This window comes from Myxine glutinosa, chromosome 11, assembly GCF_964187855.1.
Source record: "Myxine glutinosa chromosome 11, kmMyxGlut1.1, whole genome shotgun sequence".
Classification (NCBI taxonomy): Eukaryota; Metazoa; Chordata; class Myxini; order Myxiniformes; family Myxinidae; genus Myxine; species Myxine glutinosa.
In genome coordinates, this window is record NC_136271.1 from 76,895,271 (window position 1) to 76,918,525 (window position 23,255).

The 23,255-nt window shown below is 46.2% G+C and overlaps 1 protein-coding gene across 7 annotated transcripts in view; it reads left to right on the plus strand.

Annotated features, from left to right (window-relative positions):
• LOC137436789 (regulator of G-protein signaling 17) overlaps nucleotides 1–22,452 on the plus strand; it is a 226,688-nt gene extending 204,236 nt beyond the window's left edge. For all 7 annotated transcript variants that reach the window (XM_068130890.2, XM_078786803.1, XM_068130888.2 and 4 more), the window contains one exon: nucleotides 21,166–22,452. In XM_068130890.2, coding sequence (XP_067986991.1) covers nucleotides 21,166–21,354 — 189 coding nt within the window. In that variant the 3' untranslated portion in view covers nucleotides 21,355–22,452. The remainder of the gene's footprint in view (nucleotides 1–21,165) is intronic.
• The last annotated feature ends 803 nt before the right edge of the window (nucleotides 22,453–23,255 follow it).

Consider the following 23,255-nt stretch of genomic DNA (forward strand, 5'->3'; position numbering starts at 1 on the left):
CACCATCATATAATCCACTATGAATTCTTCATTGTACCAGAGGGTGCTTGAGGATAATGCGAGGCCATCTGTCGGAAAGTTGAAGCTCAACTGAAGGTGGACCTTGCAACATGACAATGACCCTAAACATACCAGTAAATCCACCAAGGAATGGCTGAAAAGAAAGAAATGGGGGGTTCTGGAATGGCCAAGTCAAAGCCCGGATCTAAATCCCATTGAGATGTTGTGGGGGGGTTTGAAACGAGCTGTGCATGCAAGAAACCCCTCAAACATCGCACAGCTGAAAGAATTCTGCATGGAGGAATGGGCAAAAATTTCTCCCAGTCGATGTCAGAGACTGGTAGACAGTTATAAGAAACGCCTACTTGAGGTTGTTTCTGCCAAAGGGGGCAATACCACCTATTAGAGCCAAGTACTTACGTTGTACTTACGTTTTCCACATGCGAAATTTGCATTTATGTCTATTTAAATTATACAATGGACTACAAAATGTAAATGTGTCATGATATTTACTCCCGCCAGGGAGTAATGCATTCACTCGTGTCCATGTGTGTGTGTGTGTTCGTGTGTTTGTGAACAAGATATCTGGAAATTTTCTTAACAGATTTGGATGAAAGTTGGTGGGATGATTGCCCTTGGGATAAGGAAGAATTGATTAGTTTTTGGTGAAGCTCAGGATATTATTGCCGATCCAGGAATTATTTGAAGGATTTTTTTACCATTGGAAGATAGGGGTCATTTTTTTTTAACATTATCTTCTATATATTCTATATTTAACATTGTGATATGAAAATAGTTTTCATATTTGTTGTAAATGTAGTTTAAACTCGTGGTTATGCGTTAAAGCGGTGTATTTTGTTAGCAGCGTCGTCTTCAATGTTCTTTTTTTTTTTCTAATAAAGACAGATTCTGTCATTTTAAAACCACCAAAGTGTGTATTAGGTGTCCCAGTTTCATAAAATGTATCGTTTGATACGTATAATGCTTTAAAACTGTTTTTTTTTTGTTTTGTTTTTAACACACCTCAGAAGAGATATCAACACTTAGCTCAGCGAATGTCATTCGCGGTGTCAGTATTTGATGAACTTATAAAGACTTAGTTCCAGATTTGTCAATGGCTGAGGTATATTAATAAACGAATAAAACAGATTTGGCAAAATTCGAACTTTTAAAAAAAAGATCGCATATTCATTCACCCAGGGTTGTGAAAGACTGAAGAAGAAGAAACCTCGCATGGGCTTCCCAGACCAAAACATAATTCTGGCTCTGCGATTTTCAGGTTTATTTATCTATATAGCTACATATCTGGGCAGTGTCTTGTTGTCACTGAACTACTCCATGAAACTTTTATTTCTGTGGTTGTGAAGTGTTTTTAATAACGTGGTGGTGGTTTTTAATCATGTGGTGGTGAGGTATTTTGCATTATGTGGTGGTGAGGTGTAAGATGATGTGGTGGTGAGGTGTTTTTAAATCACGTGGCTGTGAGGTGTTTTTAATTTCGTGTTTTGTGGCTGAGATGTTTTTAATTTCGTGTTTCGTGGCTGTGAGGTGTTTTTAATCTTCTATATATTATATATATATATATATATATATATATATATATATATATATATATATATATATATATATATAGATATATATATATATATATATATATATATATATAGATATATATATATAGATATATATATATATATATATATATATATATAGATATATATATATATATATATATATATATATATATATATATATATATATATATATATAGATATATATATATATATATATATATATATATATAGATATATATATATATATATATAGATATATATATATATATATATATATATATATATATATATATATAGAAGTTGCGGAAGGCGAGAAGACGAGGCCATTTGGTAGGGTTCAAAGCTTGTTTATTCAAACAGGAATCTCCAGCACACTCTAAACTCGAACGGAAGTGGTAAAGCTTTTATAAAACCAAAACCCTCTTCGGACGGCGTGGCTCCCACAACCGCACGTGCGTCACGTCCAACAAACCAAAAGCCCGTGCACGTGGATTAGACCAAACATAAGGTGACCCGTCACATGCGGATAAGTTAACCGCGACATGCGAATAAGGTAACAGCTACATGCGCCCCCCCCCCCCCCCCGAATTCACTCCACGGGCGTGTACGTAGTTCGCAGGCGCGCTCGGCAGTGCCGAGAAGGCTCGATCAGTGCTCGGCCTCGGTACGCGCGAAAAAACGCAGCCGTGGGGTTGAGCCGACGGAGAGGCTGGTCAAGTCCTCGGGTGAGGCTGCCGAGGTTCCTCACGGGCCTCCCGAGGTTGCAGTTCGCGGGTGCAGTGCCGAGAAGGCTCGAGCAGTGCTCGGTCTCGGTGCACACGAACAGCGGCTGAGCCAACCGAGGGGCTGGTTAAGGCCTCGGGGGAGGCTGCCGAGGTTCCTCGCGGGCCTCCCGAGGATGCAGATTCGGAGAAGTAGTGGCGCGAGTTGCAGCTTTCTACACGCGAGCTGTAGTTGTAGAGTGTAGTTGCGCGAAGGTGACGAGCAGCCGTGCGCGCGAAGGTAACGAAGCAGCCGTGCCGCCAACGTCAGTGCGCGCGCAAGAGATGAGCAGCAGCATGTGCGCGAAGGTAACGAAGCAGCCGTGCCGCCAACGTCAGTGCGTGCGCAAGAGATGAGCAGCAGTGCCACCCACACCTCGTAACTGCGTCCCTTCGGAGGGTCCTGGAGCAGGCTCGCCCCTCCGGTCGTAGAGGAGGAGCCGAGCGCGGTGTGTGAACCACATGGCCGCTCGTCGTTGCCAACTCCGGCAGTTCGATCGAAACTGCCGTGTTCGTTTGCAGCCCCCGAATCCGTTCGGGGGAAGCCGGGGTCACCAGTTTAGAAGTTGCGGAAGGCGAGAAGACGAGGCCATTTGGTAGGGTTCAAAGCTTGTTTATTCAAACAGGAATCTCCAGCACACTCTAAACTCGAACGGAAGTGGTAAAGCTTTTATAAAACCAAAACCCTCTTCGGAGGGCGTGGCTCCCACAACCGCGCATGCGTCACGTCCAACAAACCAAAAGCCCGTGCACGTGGATTAGACCAAACATAAGGTAACCCGTCACATGCGGATAAGTTAACCGCGACATGCGAATAAGGTAACCGCTACATATATATATATATATATATATATATATATATATATATATATATATATATATATATATATATATATATATATATATATATATATATATATATATATATATATATATATCTGTGCAGCAGTGTCTGTCTTGTGTTGTCTTGTCTTGTGTTGTCACTGAACTACTCCCTCAAACTTTTGTGAAATCGTACTATTCCAACGACCCACGGCGGGAGTATGCGCTCTACTGAGTGGCGTTCTAGTTGTTCTATTATATCACCTTTATCTATCAATATTGTTGAAGTGAAGATCAAATAGCTGTATGTTGAAATATGTTGAAAAAGTCAAAACTTTACATGGGGTGTACTTACTTTTTCACGTGACTGTATATATTATAGTATTTTATTTCATGTAACATACTCTTTACTGAGCATTGGTGTTGCTGCGGTGCAGTTTCTGGGCAATAGTTATACTGGGTGGTTTGCCATTGCCTTCCTAGCATTGTTTGTCCATGCTTTATCCTTTTAAATACTGTGTGTCAAGCAAGGAACCCAATTTTTCCCACCACCTTTTGACCCAAGTCCTTCATATACCGACTAGACAGACTTGACGCTCAGCTAAAGGTGATGGGAATTTATTTGTCCAGGGTGCTGGTGATAACTGGCTTAGTCTTTGTGTGATCCAGAAACACATCTGTGGATGCGTTCCCTCCCTTTCCATGATGCTTGTTTGAAATGTGTGGTGTCATTTTCTGGCATGGCATGTTATAGCAGGTGTCTTTGTTACCAGTAGACCATTTGGTAAAGAAATGAGTCACATTAACACCAATCATGGCCCAGATTTGGAATGTTTCACAAGAAGGTGAGTTTATGTGCAGCCATTCATTGTTCACTAGTTTGCTGTCAAGTGTATTTTAGCAGACCCATGTTTCATCTGCGGTCATTTTTTTTGGCTCAGGAGGCCTTCCCCTTCAGCCCCAGATCGGGACATTGATGACTATGCAGCAGCCAGCCAATTCAATTCTTCATTTCATCACTCAATGGTCATAGTGCGTGGTGCGTGGTCATAGAGCATCCCATTGTATAGAATATTTCTTGAAACCGATAAAATCATGGACTGTGTCGTGCGTGGAATTTAGACTGATGTCCATCGCGGTGTGGATTTTGTTGAGGGTAATGTGCCGATTTATTTTGTTTTATTTTTTCCTCATTAGTTCCTCAACACATGTGATTGTCTGTGGCATAACACTAAGAGCTTGGCCTGGATGCAGTGAATCAGCAACACTTGTACCACTTTGGAACTTATGTACCCACTCAAATGTTGCTTCTAGTAATGCACTACTGGCAGGTTTCATTGGATTTTGTTGCCATTTACACCCTCTGTTACTAAATGGATCATCAAATGATTTTTTCCCCCTTGGTGCACTCCATACCTGTGTCCGTCGTCGGGAAAGTTGTGTACAATGTCTACAGATGGCAGCACCCTCTAAACTGTCCATCTACATGATATGTATGTATAATTTATCTCATATATATATATATATATTGTTACAGACACGACTTTGATGTTAAGGTGGGCCGAGCGGAATGGCCGTCGTGTCCGCACAAATTACCCGATTGTACCCGAACGTTGACGAAGCCGCGCCATGCTGGCTCAATAAGGAAAAAGAAGACACCCGGCTGGGTTATAATGACAGACACCAATGTTTCGATTCTCAATTATATTCGTAAGGAAAGGTTAGATTACAGGGGCTAGAGGTATATCACAGGAAGACAGGCACTTAGACACACTCTTATATTAACCCCGGACAGACGACAGGTAAACGGGACAACGGCTGACTCACACGGGGATTGATGGCAAGGAAAGGCAGATAGCGATGGCTCAAGGTGCACTCTTGGCTCAAAGCAGGGTACAGTCCGGTCCAAAGATGCGGGGAGGTCACAGCGCTCGGAGGGGACGTTCTTTCTCAGGCGGGTCTTTCTCTCTCAGCGATCGCAGGCAACGTTCTTTCTCAGGCGGGGCGCATCTGACTCAGCGCTCGCAGGTACCTCTTTCTCCAGCTGGGGGCGCATCTCTTTTCACTTCCGGTAAGTCGCCACGTATATCCGGCGGGGAGTGACACGCCCTCGGCTCGCTAGCGCCGCTCCAGATGGAATCGGTCCGCCCTTCTGATTGGGTGCGGGGGGTTACCAGGCTCCGCCCTTGAGGAGGAGCTGACAGCCAGCCCCTCCGTGGTAACCCCGTGGAGCGCGTGGTCAATGGCGCTAATCGAGCCGGTGTGAGGACGCATCCTCCCCCGCGCCGCCGCCATCTCCTCTGTTGTTGTTGTAATTGTTGGGGAAGAAGATGGAAGGAGGTATGGGAAAGGTCCTAAACTCACTACTGATGCCATATAATCACATTCTGGTGCAACGAAGAGTCAGAATTAATGGAAACGAGTCCTTAACTGACATAGATTAAGAATAACTAGGAAGAGGTCCTATAGTTGTCTACGTGTGTTGCGGTGGGACCTGGGCACGACATTTAATGGGGGAAAAAAAGGGGAAGGTCGGTTCTACAGAGTGTTATTTACATGCAATGGGACTAGGGAATGGGGGATTGGGGAAAGTTGGGGAGTATTGGAGAAATAGGGGAATATTTACAAGCGGATATGGAGGCCAAATTCCATATTCGCAACATTGCACCCTTCTCTACCCTCGGGGCGTCCCGACCCGATAAATTTTTACCTAGTTTAGTGTGGCACTCAGATGTAGTCCCTCTACTATTAACTCTACCCTGAGTGCGACAGTTTTACAGATGTTCACAAATGAGTAAATATGTCCCCCTGCGACGTTGCACCCTTCTCCTCACAGAAACACACCCACAGGATAACCGAATCCGGAAAGAATTCTCAAACTACACATACAGCCGGTAGGGAGCATTATTTACAAGACTACGCTGCTATTTACACTACGATCCAGGACCTGTTTTTGGAGGAACACATGCAGATGTTATGCATAGAGAGAGCACGCTTGCCAGCATCGATACACCAACCCACGAGTGCTCTGTGGCCGACGGCCTTTAATAACGTGCAGAGCACCCTTCCCGAGCATCAAAAGCACCACCCCACCACCAATCGGTGCAGTCACCATTGTTCATTGGAATAAAAATAAATTCGACAACCCCTAACCCTGCAGGTGTCTCTTGCTCTTCTTGTGGTGCACTTGGTGTTAACTAAAAGTGGTTCACCTGTATGGCATAGGTGCCACGTTGACCCATAGGTCCATCCCCGGGTGGTGCTTGGCCGCAAACGAACTGCGGTCCATTGTGGGTGGCCACAAACATTGCGGTCCATATGGTGTATCGATCCCGGCAGCAAACAGCGAAAGTGCAGGCCCACAACTGCGCAGCCAGCACCTCTCTCTCCTCTCTCTCTACCCCAAAGCCAGATCCTCGGAGGTGGGAGACAAAAGAAGCAGACAAGTGAGTAAGGTGGTAAGGGCGCAAAAGTGCACGCAATGTAAGGTGATGCACACTGGGGGCACATGGGAACCAGGTGAGACAGGTACGTTCCTATCGTACGCCCCCCCCCCCCCCCCACCAGGTAACCTACATGGCCCCTCCCTTACCCCTTACTGTATCCACAAAACACAACACTACCCATAAACATCTACTTTACTAATCAACAAACATCCCTACTGTCTTCCCCGTTCCTCCCATAAACCAAATTCGTCTTCTCTCCCTCCTAACCAATCAAATTTGCCATTTTCAACTCTCATCAAAATTTGCCATCTCCAACTGCACATCAAAATTTGCCATTACCAATTCATCATCAGTCCCTCCTAGGGAGGGAGAGATGGAATCACCCCAATGTCTCATCCACGTCGTGATGCGTCTCACAAATCCACAGCAATCTCATTTCCTGCAACAAAACAAAGAAAACACAGGTGTGGAGTCATCATCATCACCACAGGTAAGTGGCTGCGTATGGTGCGACAGGTTCATCAATCCTAACTATTTCCTTAATGACTTTAACAACTTTACACTACCCGGGGTCTTTCTCCGGCCAAACCATTGGCCCTCTTACACTATGGGTTCTAAAAACCAATTCCCATTGGCCAAACTGTGGTGCTCTTCAATTTGGGGTCTCACTCCCCCGATTCATCTCCCGGTGCCCTCGCACAATTTCTGGGCTGTGGCGTGTACCTCTCCCAGTGGGTCTACCCACCTGCACACCTCCACCACTGCAGTTGCCTCCGAGCTTACCTGCTCCTTACCCTAACCTAACTACCTGGGGAAGGCCCTCTGGCACTCTCCCCACTCGGTGCCCTCTCTGGCACTGGGCTGCCCGATCCACACCCGGGATCCTCGGGCCCCATCCACAACTCTACCGGCTCCCAGAGCCCACCTGCGGCCTCACCTGGCCGACATCCTCACAGTGGTGGAGTGCCCAACCAACTACACACACTAACAGGCTACACGCCCAGCCATTTCCACAACACTAATGCACCCATCCACAACACCATTCTGCAACCGCACCACAAATGCCAATATCCAACCACAATTTACCTGTACCCTCTACCTAACACTTACACTACCCGCCCCGGGTACTCGTGAAAGGGGTCCACTCTTCCCCCATCCACACCTTCGCACCATGCACACCACTCCGTACCACTTACTCCAACTCTCTCCACACACCTGTACCTGCACACCTGTGCTCTCACACCTGGTGCCACCTGCACCCTTCTCTCCCCAAGCGCATTCGCGCTGATCCACAACACTCACTACTCATACACTGCTCCACACACCTGTCCAGTTGCACACCTGTGCAATCACACCTGTTCAATTCTCACACAGCATCATCTCATCTAACTACTCCCTTCTGAAACTTGCGCTTCCCAGTCGTCCCTTTAAACTATTGCGCTCCCCCGTCATTATCATCCATACTAATCTACCTGCGTCCCCACTACAGGTATCAGTCACTAACTAAACTTAACGTTACCTAATGTCATCTTCTAGGGCCCTATCAATATAACCTAACCCACCCGGGCTAGTTTTCACTGCCATACACCCCATAAACTATTGCTCCTTTGCCCCCCCACCTGTGAAGGATGGTGGATTTGCCATCCCACCACATCGGGGGTCTCTCACTACCAATTTTGCACATCAAATTTCAATAAATCAAAAATTTGCCAATCACTACCCATCATCTGCCAATCACTACTGCCAATCCCTTGCCAATCATCAAATTTTGTTTTTCTCTAATTTTGGGTCCAAAACACTAACCTCATCACCCAGTCGACTCACTAATACCTCTCGGTGCGCCAATCCCTGTCCAAAGCCCGGCTTCGTAAAGCCAAGCCATGAATGCGGGTTGTTCTGTGCCAGCGGCTGGATACGTCCGGCACTCGGTGCAGGGACGGGGCTTACCCGGGCCGAGATCCCACGCATCACCTCGGCGTGGAGCCATCCAATGTCCCGATCTCGACCTGCTGGAATGCCTCAACAAAAAGTGGTCGCCATGACGACTGTTTCTATCGGGCCGCCCGCTCCGCCTAGTGGAGCACGGACGCGGCCGTTCAAAGCGAGGCCCAGCACGCACCGAGGGCCCGATTCGGCTATAAGTCGCTCTAACCTCTAACCCGTCTAACGTCGATGCTTCACCTGGACGCTTACATCCCGCAGCCCGTTCCTTGCTCACACATCCAGCCGTGCCCATGCTCCTCGTACCTTTCCTTACACACCCAGGTACCCTCATTCCACTCACAGCCTTGGTCACACACCTGACCACCGAACACTGTGGCACACATTCGTTGCTCGCACACCTCACCAATACACCGCTTCGCGCCCCCTCCTCGGTCACCTCCTCTGTGACAATCACAGGTGTGCCCTCATTCGCACACCCAACCATGTGCCTCACCACCAACTCCAGCGTGCATTCCCACTCACGCTCTACCATTCCAGGTGTGCATCCTTCCATCCCAGGTGTACATCCTCGCTCACCTGTCACAACCAACTCACTCTCCTTGTCACTCTCACTACTCTCGCCTCCATTCTTGACAGCGCACTCACCCTTACTCTTGACAGCGCACTCTTTCCTCATGCACCTGTCCGTCACACACCTTTCTCGCGCACACTCTCCCGTTACACCCTCTGTACCACTCACTACAGGTGGACACTCTTCCTTACTTCTGACAGCGCACTCTTTCCCCATGCACCTGTCCGTCACACACCTTTCTCGCTCACACTCTTGCGCACACTCTCCCGTCACACCCTCTGTAACACTCACCACCCCGCGCTTCCATGTGCCCCCTCGCACACGCGCTACGACCGACTCACTCTCGCCAGCACCCTCACTCCTTGGCACACACTTTTTCCTCACACACCCCAGAGTCGGACTTTCTCGCACACCTCCTCTTTCGCACACCAGACCTGTCGCACACTTCACCAACGGCCTCTCACGAACACCCGGGTCCATCTCGACCCCCAAGCTTCTTAAATCCCCTGGCGCATCATACGCACGACCATATTGGTCACCACTTACACCGGGTCCTCTTCCTCTTCGCTTCTCCTCCATCACCTGCGAATCCCTCATCCGGTTAATGAGCACGTCATCACGATCCAAACACAGACTTTGGACCAATTCTTTTATCTCCTCTTTTATTTCTTTCTTATCCCCTCTCCGTCGCTTCTTAATTTCGCTCATCCCTTCTTCCACTTCTTCTAATTTGTGCTTCACCTCTTTTATTCCCCGGTACGTCTCCTCAAGCTCGTCCTCCAAGGCTACCTTGACCGTTTCCATGTGCGTCCTCACCTGCCGGTCCTTCGTCTCCATTACCTCTACCACCTCGTCCAACCTCGTTGTCAGTCCCTCACGTACCATCTGACATTCCCTCTTCGTCGCTATCAAGTCGTCTTTTAGTTCTTTCTGTGTCACTTTTAACCCTCCTAATACCGCAGTGTTCCTTTGAACCTGCTCCGTTAGTTCTTTTTGTCCCTCCGTCAGCTGTTCCACCTCCTGCGTCAGGACCTCTATGCCCCCTTGTAACTTTACCGTCCCCTTTCTCACCTCCTTCTCCATGCGCTCCTTACAGTGCCTCACCTCCTCGCGCACTCCTCCGACCTCCTCACTCACACCTCTTCTGATCTCTTCTCCCATCACTTGCATCTCCTGCCCAGATGCCACCCTCATCTGCTCCATTTCCTCCCTGTGAGCATCCAATTTCGTTTCTACCCCCATTCTGACCCCCTCTATCTGCTGCTCCATTTGTTTAACTTCCCTTTCCGCTTGGTCCCTCATGTCCCTCAATTTGCCTTCCATACTGTTTTCTAACCCCTCTAACCCATTTTTCACCTCTTTTATCTGATTCTCCTGGGCAGCCATTCTATTTTCTACCCCCATTAACCCATTTTTCACCTCTTTTATCCCGTTGTCTAACCCCTCACCGGTACCCCTCGCTTCGTCCCTCATTACCCCCATTTGGCCCTCCAATCGCTCACCCTGAGCATCCATCCGGTTCCCCATTCTGTTTGCCATTTCTTCATTATTCTGGGCCATAAGGGCCTTCATTTGTATAAAAAACAAGTTCCAATCCACCGGGGGCGCTGCCACGGTCGCCGGCGCGGTGACCAGCGAGGCGCCATTTTGCGTGCTTGCTACCCTCGCTGTTTCGCTCTCCTCACGTGTCTCAATTTGGTCCTGGACCGACCCTGCTTCACTCTCCCCTACCGGACCCCAGCCGTCTTGATCCGCCATAGCGCGACTTGCAAAATTCGAGTTTCGTAAAACAAATCCAAATTTTATTTTTTTTTTCGTTATAATTTCGGCGAGCGCAGTAACCGCGGGACCGCGCTCCGAATCGATTCGGTCGAGCGCCGTACGCGCTCCGGCTCGATTTTCCCTCCCAAAATTTGGGCCTAACTAATTTAGTCCCGGGTCCGAATCTCACTCCTCGACACCAATTGTTACAGACACGACTTTGATGTTAAGGTGGGCCGAGCGGAATGGCCGTCGTGTCCGCACAAATTACCCGATTGTACCCGAACGTTGACGAAGCCGCGCCATGCTGGCTCAATAAGGAAAAAGAAGACACCCGGCTGGGTTATAATGACAGACACCAATGTTTCGATTCTCAATTATATTCGTAAGGAAAGGTTAGATTACAGGGGCTAGAGGTATATCACAGGAAGACAGGCACTTAGACACACTCTTATATTAACCCCGGACAGACGACAGGTAAACGGGACAACGGCTGACTCACACGGGGATTGATGGCAAGGAAAGGCAGATAGCGATGGCTCAAGGTGCACTCTTGGCTCAAAGCAGGGTACAGTCCGGTCCAAAGATGCGGGGAGGTCACAGCGCTCGGAGGGGACGTTCTTTCTCAGGCGGGTCTTTCTCTCTCAGCGATCGCAGGCAACGTTCTTTCTCAGGCGGGGCGCATCTGACTCAGCGCTCGCAGGTACCTCTTTCTCCAGCTGGGGGCGCATCTCTTTTCACTTCCGGTAAGTCGCCACGTATATCCGGCGGGGAGTGACACGCCCTCGGCTCGCTAGCGCCGCCCCAGATGGAATCGGTCCGCCCTTCTGATTGGGTGCGGGGGGTTACCAGGCTCCGCCCTTGAGGAGGAGCTGACAGCCAGCCCCTCCGTGGTAACCCCGTGGAGCGCGTGGTCAATGGCGCTAATCGAGCCGGTGTGAGGACGCATCCTCCCCCGCGCCGCCGCCATCTCCTCTGTTGTTGTTGTAATTGTTGGGGAAGAAGATGGAAGGAGGTATGGGAAAGGTCCTAAACTCACTACTGATGCCATATAATCACATTCTGGTGCAACGAAGAGTCAGAATTAATGGAAACGAGTCCTTAACTGACATAGATTAAGAATAACTAGGAAGACGTCCTATAGTTGTCTACGTGTGTTGCGGTGGGACCTGGGCACGACATTTAATGGGGGAAAAAAAGGGGAAGGTCGGTTCTACAGAGTGTTATTTACATGCAATGGGACTAGGGAATGGGGGATTGGGGAAAGTTGGGGAGTATTGGAGAAATAGGGGAATATTTACAAGCGGATATGGAGGCCAAATTCCATATTCGCAACAATATGTATATAAAGAAGAAAGTTTGCGTTTGTTCGTTGATGCATTTGGACCCTGCAGAAATCAGTGCAACCAAAGTTGGCATGGCCTCCTCTTTCATCCAGACGAAGATTGAGGGCTATGTTTGGATAAATAAATAAATAAATAAATAAATCAAATAATTGGCCTTCAGGTCTTGCGCTAATACACTGCCTGGATTTTTTTCCCAGGAGCGATCAAGTAATATGTATTGTGAAGATTATATGTTGAGGTTGTTGTGATTTTTGTCAACAACGCATTTAGATGTTATGGTGTTTACATGTATGCCTGTTGTTAAAAAGATTGCTTTATACAGGTTTATTATAACACCTCTGTGTTCAGGCCTCGAGTATGTTCTTATTCCCTGCTTGCATGTTTTCACCGGGAGTGATCGAGTAATACGTTTTGTGATTTTCTTGCAAGAAATATTTGAATAAACATTTCAACAAATTTCCCCAGTAAATGCCAGGTACTGCTGTGAGTGTATTTGTGTATATATATATATATATATATATATATATATATATATATATATATATATATATATATATATATATACACACACACACACACTACGTGGCCAAAAGTATCTGGAACACACCTTCTAATTGGTCGATTCGGCTGTTTCAGTCACACCCATTGCTGCCAGGTATATATATTCAAGCACACAGCCATGCAATCTCCATAGACAAACATTGGCAGTAGATTGGGCTGTACTGAAGAGCTCAGTGACTTTCAACATGGCACCGTCATAGGATGCCATCTTTCCAACAAGTCAGTTCATCAAATTTCTGCCCTGCTAGAGCTGCCCCGTTCAACTGTAAGTGCTGTTATTGTGCAATGGAAATGTCTAGGAACAGCTCAGCCATGAAGTGGTAGGCCAAACAAACTAACAGAATGGGACCGCTGAGGGCTGAAGCACGTAGGGAGTTTCATGAAATGGGTTTCCATGGCCGAGCAGCCACACATAAGCCTAAGATCACCATGCGCAATGCCAAGCGTCGGCTGGAGTGGTGTCGAGCTCGCCATCATTGGACACTGGAGCAGTGGAAACGCATTCTCTGGAGTGATCACGTTTCACCATCTGGTAGTCTGACGGCAGGAGAATGCTACCTGCCCGAATGCATAGTGCCAACTTTAAAGTTTGGTGGAGGAGGAATAATGGTCTGGGGATGTTTTTCATGGTTTGGGCTTGGCCCCTTAGTTCCAGTGAAGGGAAATAATGACATTCTAGACAATTTTGTGTGCTTCCACCTTTGTGGCAACAGTTTGGGGAAGGCCCTATCCTGTTGCAGCATTACAATGCCCCCGTGCACAAAGCAAAGTCGATACATAAATGGTTTGCCGAGATCGGTGTGGAAGAACTTGACTGGGCTGCACAGAACCCTGACCTCAACCCCATCGAGCACATTTGGGATGAATTGGAACGCTGACTGCGAGCCAGGCCTAATTGCCCAACTGCCAAACATTAGTGCCCGACCTCACTAATGCACTTGGGGCTGAATGGAAGCAAATCCCCGCAGCAATGTTCCAAAATCTAGTGGAAAGCTTTCCCAGAAGAGTGGAGGCTGTTATAGCAGCAAATGGGGGACCAACTCCATATTAATGCCCATGATTTTGGAATGAAATGTTCGACAAGCACACATGGGTGTGATGTTCGAGTGTCCACATACTTTTGGCCATGTAGTGTATGTATATGTAATATACATATATGTATATGCATGTGTATGTATATGTATACAAAATATATATACAGACTTGGCATTTAATATGGAATATTTTTTTTGTTGGGGTGAACTTACTTTTCAAGATGACTTAGAACCAAAAGTTCATTGGAATTATGTTGAAATTATTCTAGATTTTGTTAATGTGACCTTTAAAAGAAACAAAAACCACATTTGACATTTCGGAGCAAATAAATTGATCCTTGAAAGTGATGTAAACTGATATCGAACTCAATTCACGGACAGTACTGTGTTAAACTTCTGTACGTTTTCCAGAAGTATCTCTTTATTTTGCACATTAGCCAATTTTTTTTTCAACAAAAACAAAAGCTAAATTATGACTGGGATTACGGACAGTAAAATTACAGTTCAGTACTTCGTGTAACCCCCACGAGCATTCAGGAGAGCACGTACACGTCAAGGCATGCTGTTCACGAGATTTGCCAAGGTTTGGACAGGAATCGCTTGCCATGCAGTGACTTCTGCTGTCTCAACAATGGATGGAGGTCCTCAATGCCAAACAGGAAATTAGAGCTGTCTCCCTCGACATATCACGTGCCTTCGACACGGTCTGGCACCCCGCTCTGCTCACCAAACTCTCCTCCTTTGGTATCCATGGAAATCTCCACGCATGGCTGGCGGACTTCCTCTCTAGTCGTCGTCAACGTGTGGCCCTGAATGGGTTTCTCTCATCTCCTCTTCCTGTTCAGGCTGGAGTTCCCCAAGGCAGTGTTCTGGGCCCCGTGCTTTTTCTGGTCTTCATCAATGATCTCTCTGACTCTCTCGAAAATCCTCTCTATCTCTTTGCTGATGACTCCACTCTCTGCCGCTCCATTCCTCTTCCCTCAGATCGGCAGTCTGCTGCCTCCTCACTCTCTGAAGACCTGGACAAAATCACAGACTGGTCAAACAAGTGGAACATGTCTTTCAATCCTGACAAATCTCACACTCTTACTATGTCTCTCCGAAAAGATCGACTGGACAACCCTCCCATCTACTTTCTCAACAATCCTCTCCAAGAAGTTCTGTCGCTCAAGATTTTGGGTCTCACTATCTGCCATGATCTTTCTTGGGAAAACCACATTTCCAAGCTGGCCTCCAAAGCCAGTCGCCGACTGGGCATCCTCCGTCGTGCGAAGTCCTTCCTCGGCACACCTGAGCTCCTCACCACATACAAGGCTTTCATCCGCAGCTCAATGGAATACTGTTCTCCCCTATGGGCCGGTGCTCCTGCCTCACACCTAGCTCGGCTTCACGCTGTTGAAACCAAAGCTTTCAGAATTATTGGAATCTCCCGCGATGAAGCTATCTCTGAGGGCCTTTCACTCACTCAACGCAGGCAGGTAGGTGGTCTTTCTGTCTTCTACCGACTCCTCTCCGGCCTTGCACCCCCCCCTCTCTCTGTGCTCTGTCCCCCAAATATTCCTACAGGTCGCACAAGATCTGCCAGCAACCCTCTGATGGTTAAACTGCCGAAATCTCGGCTCTCCGCTCACCTTCACTCTTTCATTCCTCTTTTCTCCCGCCTCTGGAACAAACTACCTCACTCCCTTCAATCCCACTCCTCCCTCCAGGTCTTTAAAACAGCTGTTCACCACCATCTCTTATCTTCCCCCATCCAAAACCTTGATCTTTTCTACCCCCGCTAATTCACCCCAGATCCACCTTGTTTGAAATTCCAACTTCTTTCCTGGAAGTCCTGGCAGGGTCCATATGTTTTATACCTCTCCCACTGCCCCCTTCCCACGCCCCCCCCCCCCCAAAGCCCTCGCCCTCTCTCAGATCTCTCGATGTCTCCATGTCTCTCGGTCCCTGCTCTCAAATGTTGTGTTTGTGTCCTTCCCCCTCTCTCCCCATCTTGTCTACCGCTCCCTATGTTATATGTTTTATGTGTCGGTTTGTCTTTCTGTGTGATTAATGTTCGCTCTTTCACGAGCCTCGAACTTGTATACAAAAAAAAAAAAAAAAAAAAAAATAGTCTGCTGCAATTCACGCACAGAGGTGGGCTGCTGGTCCAAGTTGTCGATTTGACGTGTTAATTCTGCCCACACGTTCTCTATCGGATTCATATCCGGGGACATGGCAGGCCACTCCATATGCTCTACACAACGGTCAGCAAGAAAGTGTTGGATCATGCGAGCACGATGAGGCCGTGCATTGTCATCTTGGAAGACAAAGTTTCCTCGAAAGGCTGCACGAGCAAATGGAAGCAATGTTTCTTCCAGAATGACCCTGTACTTGAACTGGTTCAGGTTTCGATTCAGAACAACCAGGTCAGTTTTTCCCCCTGCATGAAAAGCAGCCCAAACGGTCACCCCACCACCTCCAGCTTGGACTCTTGGCACTATACAATCTTCGTTGGGGGCTTCATGCACTTGTCTGCACACTCGGACGCGGCCATCTTGACGATAGACCAGAAATCTAGACTCGTCACTGAAGGTCACGTGATTCCAGTGTCCTGGCTGCCATTGACTGTGCTCTCTGGCCCACTGCAATCGGCGCTGGCTGTGTTGTCTGGTCAGGCGTGGCTTTCTCTGGGGACGCCTGGCACGATAGCCTGCTTGAACCAGTCGTTGGTTGACTAGCCTTCTGGATACAGGCACATTTGTCAGTTGCTGCCACTCAGCCTAAGCCGATTAGCTGACTTGGTACGGCCATTGCAGACTAACCGGTGCAGCTGGCGATCATCTCTCCTTGTGGTTCTGCGTGGACGTCCTGGCCTCGGTATTGGAGTAGGGACACCCCTCTGAGCATTTCGTTTCAGGATCTTTGACACCTGACTTTGAGTGATGCCATGCTGCCGAGCAATAGCACGCTGTTTCATGCCAGAATTTCGTAAAGCCACCACTCCATGACAAACAGCATTGTCAAGTTGACGGACCATCTCCAGAGGAAGCGGCAATAACTTTTGTAGACGTGCAGCAGTTGTTTTCCACTAATACAGAACGCAACAACCCTTATATACCCGATTGTGAAGCCAATCGTCAAATGTACCTGTCCTTACATTTTGTCACGCCACCTGTGATATAATCCTGTTATTGACTTCCTGCTGCGAAAGACAATCAGTGTCATGGTTCTTTCAACAAAGACATCACCGAAGGGTAAAATAAACTCACCAGATTGATATACTGAGTTCAGAAAGTAAACCGAAGTCAAGGAAAAAAAAAAATTCCATATTAAATGCCAAGTCTGTATATACTTGCAAATGTACCCGGCTTTGCCGGGTAACAATGAATTTCTTCCTGATGGGAATATGATATACGCAATCTGGATCCATCATCTAGAGCGAACTTTAAAAATAGATCGCAGGTACAGTGGACTCTGATGCAGTGGAGTGACACCCTATCCCATGAAAGTTGCACTCACAAACTGCTTACGAAGTACCAGGCTATGCTTCTGCAATTTATTTAATAAACCATTCGTGTAAGACAATGACATTCTTTTGCTCCTTCAGCTGACAGTTTCGCTCAGTTGCAGTTATACACACACACACACAAACATAGAAACACACACACACACACACACACAAACATAGAAACACACACACACACAGTAACACACACATAATAACAGACACACACACATACACAGTAACACACACACACACACACACACACACACACAGTAACACACACACACACACACACACAGTAACACACACCCACACACACAGTAACACACACACACAGTAACACACACACGCACACACACACGCACACACACACACACACACACACACACACAGGACAAACAAATGAGAGAACTTTGAACTTTGACCTTGACAGTTTTCCTGTATGGTTAAAAAAAGCCATTCACAGACTCACTTTTGTCCTGAATCCTCTGGTAAAGTTTGACAAAGATATCTGAAAGTGTTCACGAGTTATCGCGCTCACAGATAAACAAGACCGACCGACAATGACAAAGAAACAAGACAGGCAAACAGAGAAAGGAGTGAATACATAACCTCCATCCACCTTCGGTGGCGGAGGTAAATAATACCTGGTCTTGCAGGTGAAGGCTCGTGTGGATCTGCTTTGGCAAGCATGAATAACAAAGGATTAGATTAACAAGACGTTGATTGAGGTATGCAAGCTGACGTTTCAGGTGGTAACCCTTCATCAGAGCAAAAGGCTGGATGGGTTCGCACTGGCTCTTTTGCTCCGACAAAGAGCTGTCACCTGAAAACGTCAGCTTCTTGCTTCCAAAAGCAGTTGGCATACCTCAACCAATGAATGAGCTGTTGATTTCATCCATACTTTAATGGCTACAATTAATTCCATCTTCTCTCCGGGTCAGCCAAGGGTGAAGCTTAGCTCGAGTCGTTTTGTGAACCCGCCGGACAGTGGCCAGCAATGATATTCAACTGCAGCTGATTTGAGCAAGAATTTTGAATTTGTTCAGGGTGCCGGCGATAACTCGCCAAGTCTTTGCGAAAGTTCTTGAGATCTTTAATGCCTACCAACTAATGCTAGTAAATGTATACCCAGCTTAACATCCATCCGAGGGACGGTGCGCTTTGTCATGCAATGCACCGAACCGACAGTTTATAGTTGCGTCTGGAGTCAAACACAGAGCAGACGGCTCAAAAGTGTGTGCTACATTTGGACCATACATAAGTGCTTGCTATCACTTGTGAACATAAAAATATGTTTGAAAAATAGTTGTTTTTTTGTTGTTGAAATCTCCAAGCTTCAACCTTAATTTTTTTTAAACATTAACGATTAATCAGCATCATTCTTTTCTGTTCTGTCAGTGATGCTCGGAGCTATTCTGTGGCCAGAGGAACTGGAATTTTTTTTTTTTTGTATACAAGATCGAGGCTCGTGAAAGAGCTAACATTAATCACAATTTTTTTTTAAAAACGGACACATAAAACATATAATAATGGGAGCGGTAGACAAGAGGGGGAAACACACAAGCACTATATTTGAGAGCAGGGACATCGGGAGATCTGTGGGAGGGAGAGGGCTTGGGGGGAGGAGGGGTGGGAAGGAGGATGGGTGGTGGGAGAAGGGGGGGCGGTGTAATTTGATGATATCCCTTGACTGGAATGCTCGAGCATATTTGAGTGAGGAAATTATTGCAGCTGACAAAATGCTTCACTGGCGACCGATTCTTGTCCTCGACACCATCCCAGAGAGGCTGTACATATTCGTTTCACTGCGAGAGGCCGATTATTCTACTTCCTCCTAATTGGCAGCTTGCAAGACATATTCGCCAAGCCGTGCATTCCCAAGTTATTCATCCTCAAAGCTTTCGATGTGCACAACGATGTTTCCAACCAACATGATGAATTGTGCAGTGAACAGCAAATCCCACAGTGCTCCACTGGAAATGTTTAGCTCCAATTTGTCCCCGTTATTGACTTGCGTGCCCCCAAGTTTAAAAAAAAATAAAAAAAATTGTATACAAGATCGAGACTCGTATAAGAGCTAACATTAATCGCAAAAAGAGAAACTGACACATACGTAAAACATAAGATAAAGGGAGCGGGAGGGAAGCAGTCCAACATTTGAGAGCAGGGACATCGGGAGATCTGTGGGAGGGAGAGGACTTGGGGGGGGGGGGCAGGCATGGGAAGTTTGAGACAAAACCAAGTGAAAAGATCCGTTCACGTGCTTCTGCCAGACTGACATTGATCATCGCAATATATAATTAAGCTTTCAATGATTTGGGTGAAATGGTTGTATTTTATTTTAAAGAAGTATTTGTCTCGCTTCATAGTTTTGTGTTTCTCCGGAACTGTTTGACTTCTCTGTTTTTGCCTGCACATGCTGTTTAGACGTTTAGGTTGGACTTAATAAACACTGTGGTTACGAATGAGGATACAAGTTTGGAAACTCGAGTCATAGTGATGTCTGGTTAGAGTGGGCACAATGGAGAGAAAAATCTACGACTAAACTCAATTACAGAGGACAATATAACCATTTGTGTAACTGTGTTGCATGCAAGTGTTTGACAGTAGTTTTTACACTTGACACTCGAAACATTTCCATTTTCCATGGAAATTGTTCAATCACACTCTTCCCTCCAGAACTTCAAGCAGGTAGGTGGTGTGTGGTGTACCACCATCTTATGTCCTATTACGGTGATTGTTTCTACCCACATTAACCCTATCAACCCAACCCTCTTACTTGTGGGTTACTGTGCTGTGCTTCCTACCCGTCTCTCTATCTTTCTTTTCCTGTTTGTTCACTCCCTCCCTTGTGTGCAACCAAATTCCCTCACTTGTGTGTGCCTAGCTCACAGGTGAGCTCCCCCAGCTCTCCCTGTGCCTTGGCCCCCAAATATTCCTACAGGTCGCACAAGATCTGCCAGGAACCCTCTTATGGTTAAACTGCCAAAATCAAGACTCTCTGCTCACCTTCACTCCTTCATTCCTCTTTTCTCCCGCCTCTGGAACAAACTCCCTCACTCTCTTCAATCCCACTTCTCCCTCCAGGTCTTTAAAACAGCTGTTCACCACCATCTCTTATCTTCCCCCATCCAAAACCTTGATCTTTTGTACCCCCGTTTATTCACCGCAGATCCACTTTTTTGAAATACCAACTTCTTTCCTGGAAGTCCCAGCAGTGTCCATGTGTTTTATACCTCTCCCACCTCCCCACTCCCCTTCCCATGCCTCCCTCCCCCAAGCCCTCTCCCTCCCACAGATCTCCCGATGTCCCTGCTCTCCATCTTGTCTCCCTCTCCCTTTATCATATGTTTTATGTGTCAGTTTGTCTTTTTGTGATCAATGTTAGCTCTTACACGAGCCTCGATCTTGTATACAAAAAAAAAAAAAAAAAACTGTGGCCCCACTGCACCCTCATTCCTCTACTGCCTGTCACTGTTACAATTTTAACCTCTTTCTCTTTGCCCTTCCATGAGCCAAAGCTTTGTGTACAAAAGAAAAATTTAAGTTCTACCTTTTTCATGAAACGCAATTTGTTTTGCTGCTTATCTATATTCATGGAGGTTTGGTGATCGAGCTATCAGTGGTGTGAATGTTGTCCTCGCACATGGACAAGTGTCTGGGTTTTCTCCATGCCACGATTATTTTCAGCCACCCAGTGGGCTCTGTTCTTTAAAGTGGGGAATGAAGCTTTATAAGGTAGTCGTATCGTGGTGCCATGCTCAAAATAATTTGCACGTGTGCAAAAATTGAAAGTTGACAATTTATTGTGGTGCGAGGGGTGCATTGACCTGCTCGACGTGACTTTATGCGCAGGTGAGCCTGGATTCGAGAGTGCGGGAGGTTATAAACCGGAGCATGACGGAGCCGACGCCGCAGGCCTTCGACGATGCCCAAATGCAGATCTACACCCTTATGCACAGAGACTCGTACCCACGGTTCCTCAGCTCCCCTGTATACAAGGCTTTACTGACGAGTCTCCAAGAACCTATCGCGGAGTCGTGAAGACTCCTCAAGAAGAAGAAGAAGTTTCCTGTCGGGCATTGATGGCATGGTGCCCGATTGAAGAAAAGTAATATTCTCAGGCCCTTTTTTACTTTATTACTTGAACATATTTTGGTACCACATGGGCGTATGTTTTGTTTAGTTTATTATTTTGTTTGTTTGTTTTGGTTTGGGCGTCATGCTGCTACACGTGCTAGATTGTGTGCTATTGCAAAAGTATTTTTAAAATAGCCTCAGAGGCAAAGCCTTCAGAGTAATGGATGGTATAAAAATGCTCATTTTTAAATAAAAATAAAATGTATGTATATCAGAAGTCTGGGTATGTACGGCACCTTCACTTGCAAGTTCGTATCAGAATAGGGAGATTTCAATGTGAAAGATTATTTATTGCTTTAAACAGTTTACAATGTCATTAAAAAAAATCTGCTTTATCATGTTTTATTAATCTTGATCATTGTTTCTATGCAATATAGTACTTCTAATTGCTTTTTTTTGTTTTGTTTTTGTAATTATTTTTTACACATAACCCATGGTTAGTGTTTCGTTTTTCTTTTTTTGTTTCTTTATTATGTTACCATGCTGTTTTCAGCAAATCTACCTAAATTATGAGCAATAAACAAAACGTGTTAAGAAAAACAATCTTTAGTTTATTGACAATGTGTGCAGCACGTCTCTGTTTCATTGGTAACGGCAAACCTATGGACAGATGTACAATTGCGCTTTAGTTTAGTTGATGGTCAGTCATTTGCATAAGTTTGATTTCGTCACATTGTTTTTGCCAGGCTTTTCCCCCTTTTATTGACAAAACAAATCCCTGCGTCACCCTTGAGCCACTGGGGTGATGCTTTTGCTTTGAGGAGGAACTCGTTGGCCTGCCGATGAGTCTCACGGCCGGCCCAGTGTTTGCAAAGCACTTTTTCTGGTTTTATCTGTAAATATTTTTGAAGTCTGAATAGGATGAATGTTGCGCTGTCTGCTAGGATTGTAAGCACTGCTTGTACATTGTGCAAAAAAAACAAAACAAAAAAAAACTACAAGAAAAGAACTATCTTCTGGTGTCTATTCTAAACTGCAAGTAAAGCACAATCGTTTTGATAAGAGTTTTGTATTTATTTTTCTTCTTCTTCCCAGCCCAAAGTCTGTGATGATCACAACCCCTCTAAGATTGCCCGTTCGTTGAACAAGGCAAGCCTGTAGTGAGGTTGTTACAGATCTCCCTGGCAGTTTCCAAGGACATCTCCCAAGGTTTATTTTTATCCACATCCACTGGATGTTGTTTTTGGATTGGCATCGGCCAAAGAAAATGTGGTCAGAGTAAGTTCCTTTTGACGCGGTTTTTGGTATTGCCAATTATGTTGTCTCAAAGCATACCACTCGACATTTAAGTAAGTACATGTGGTTTGATTTGCCTCACTTGTACTCTGTTTTTCCAAGACTTTTTTGGATCTGAAATTCTCTCTTTTTTTTCATGCGGAACTGCGGAATTCCGCAGGAATCTCGCCAGCTCTGTGTGCTGTTGCTAATTTTGTACGTTTATTTCTGTGTATAATATCTGTTCTCTTGCCTTTTCAAAAGCAGCACAAGGAAGTCTAAACAGGGAGTGCCACATGAGAGTGACCTCAGTGCTTATGGATGGGAAGTGAACTCGAGTTCAGAAACATGAACATAACCCAAAGTTTGTCCCAAAACGTATTAGCCAAGGTCGTTGTCTGGCCTCTAAAGAATGCCACCACGGTGCTAAACACAGCACCCCATGATAACTTGCAAACTCCATTGTTGAGTGGGGCTCTTGGTGTGAAAATCCTCTTCCAACTAGGGTGCACCAAAGTGAAGAATTGTACAAATTACCAGCCTCATGTATTTTGGGTCTTTAAATAAGGTCAAAGCTGGTATTCTTGAAT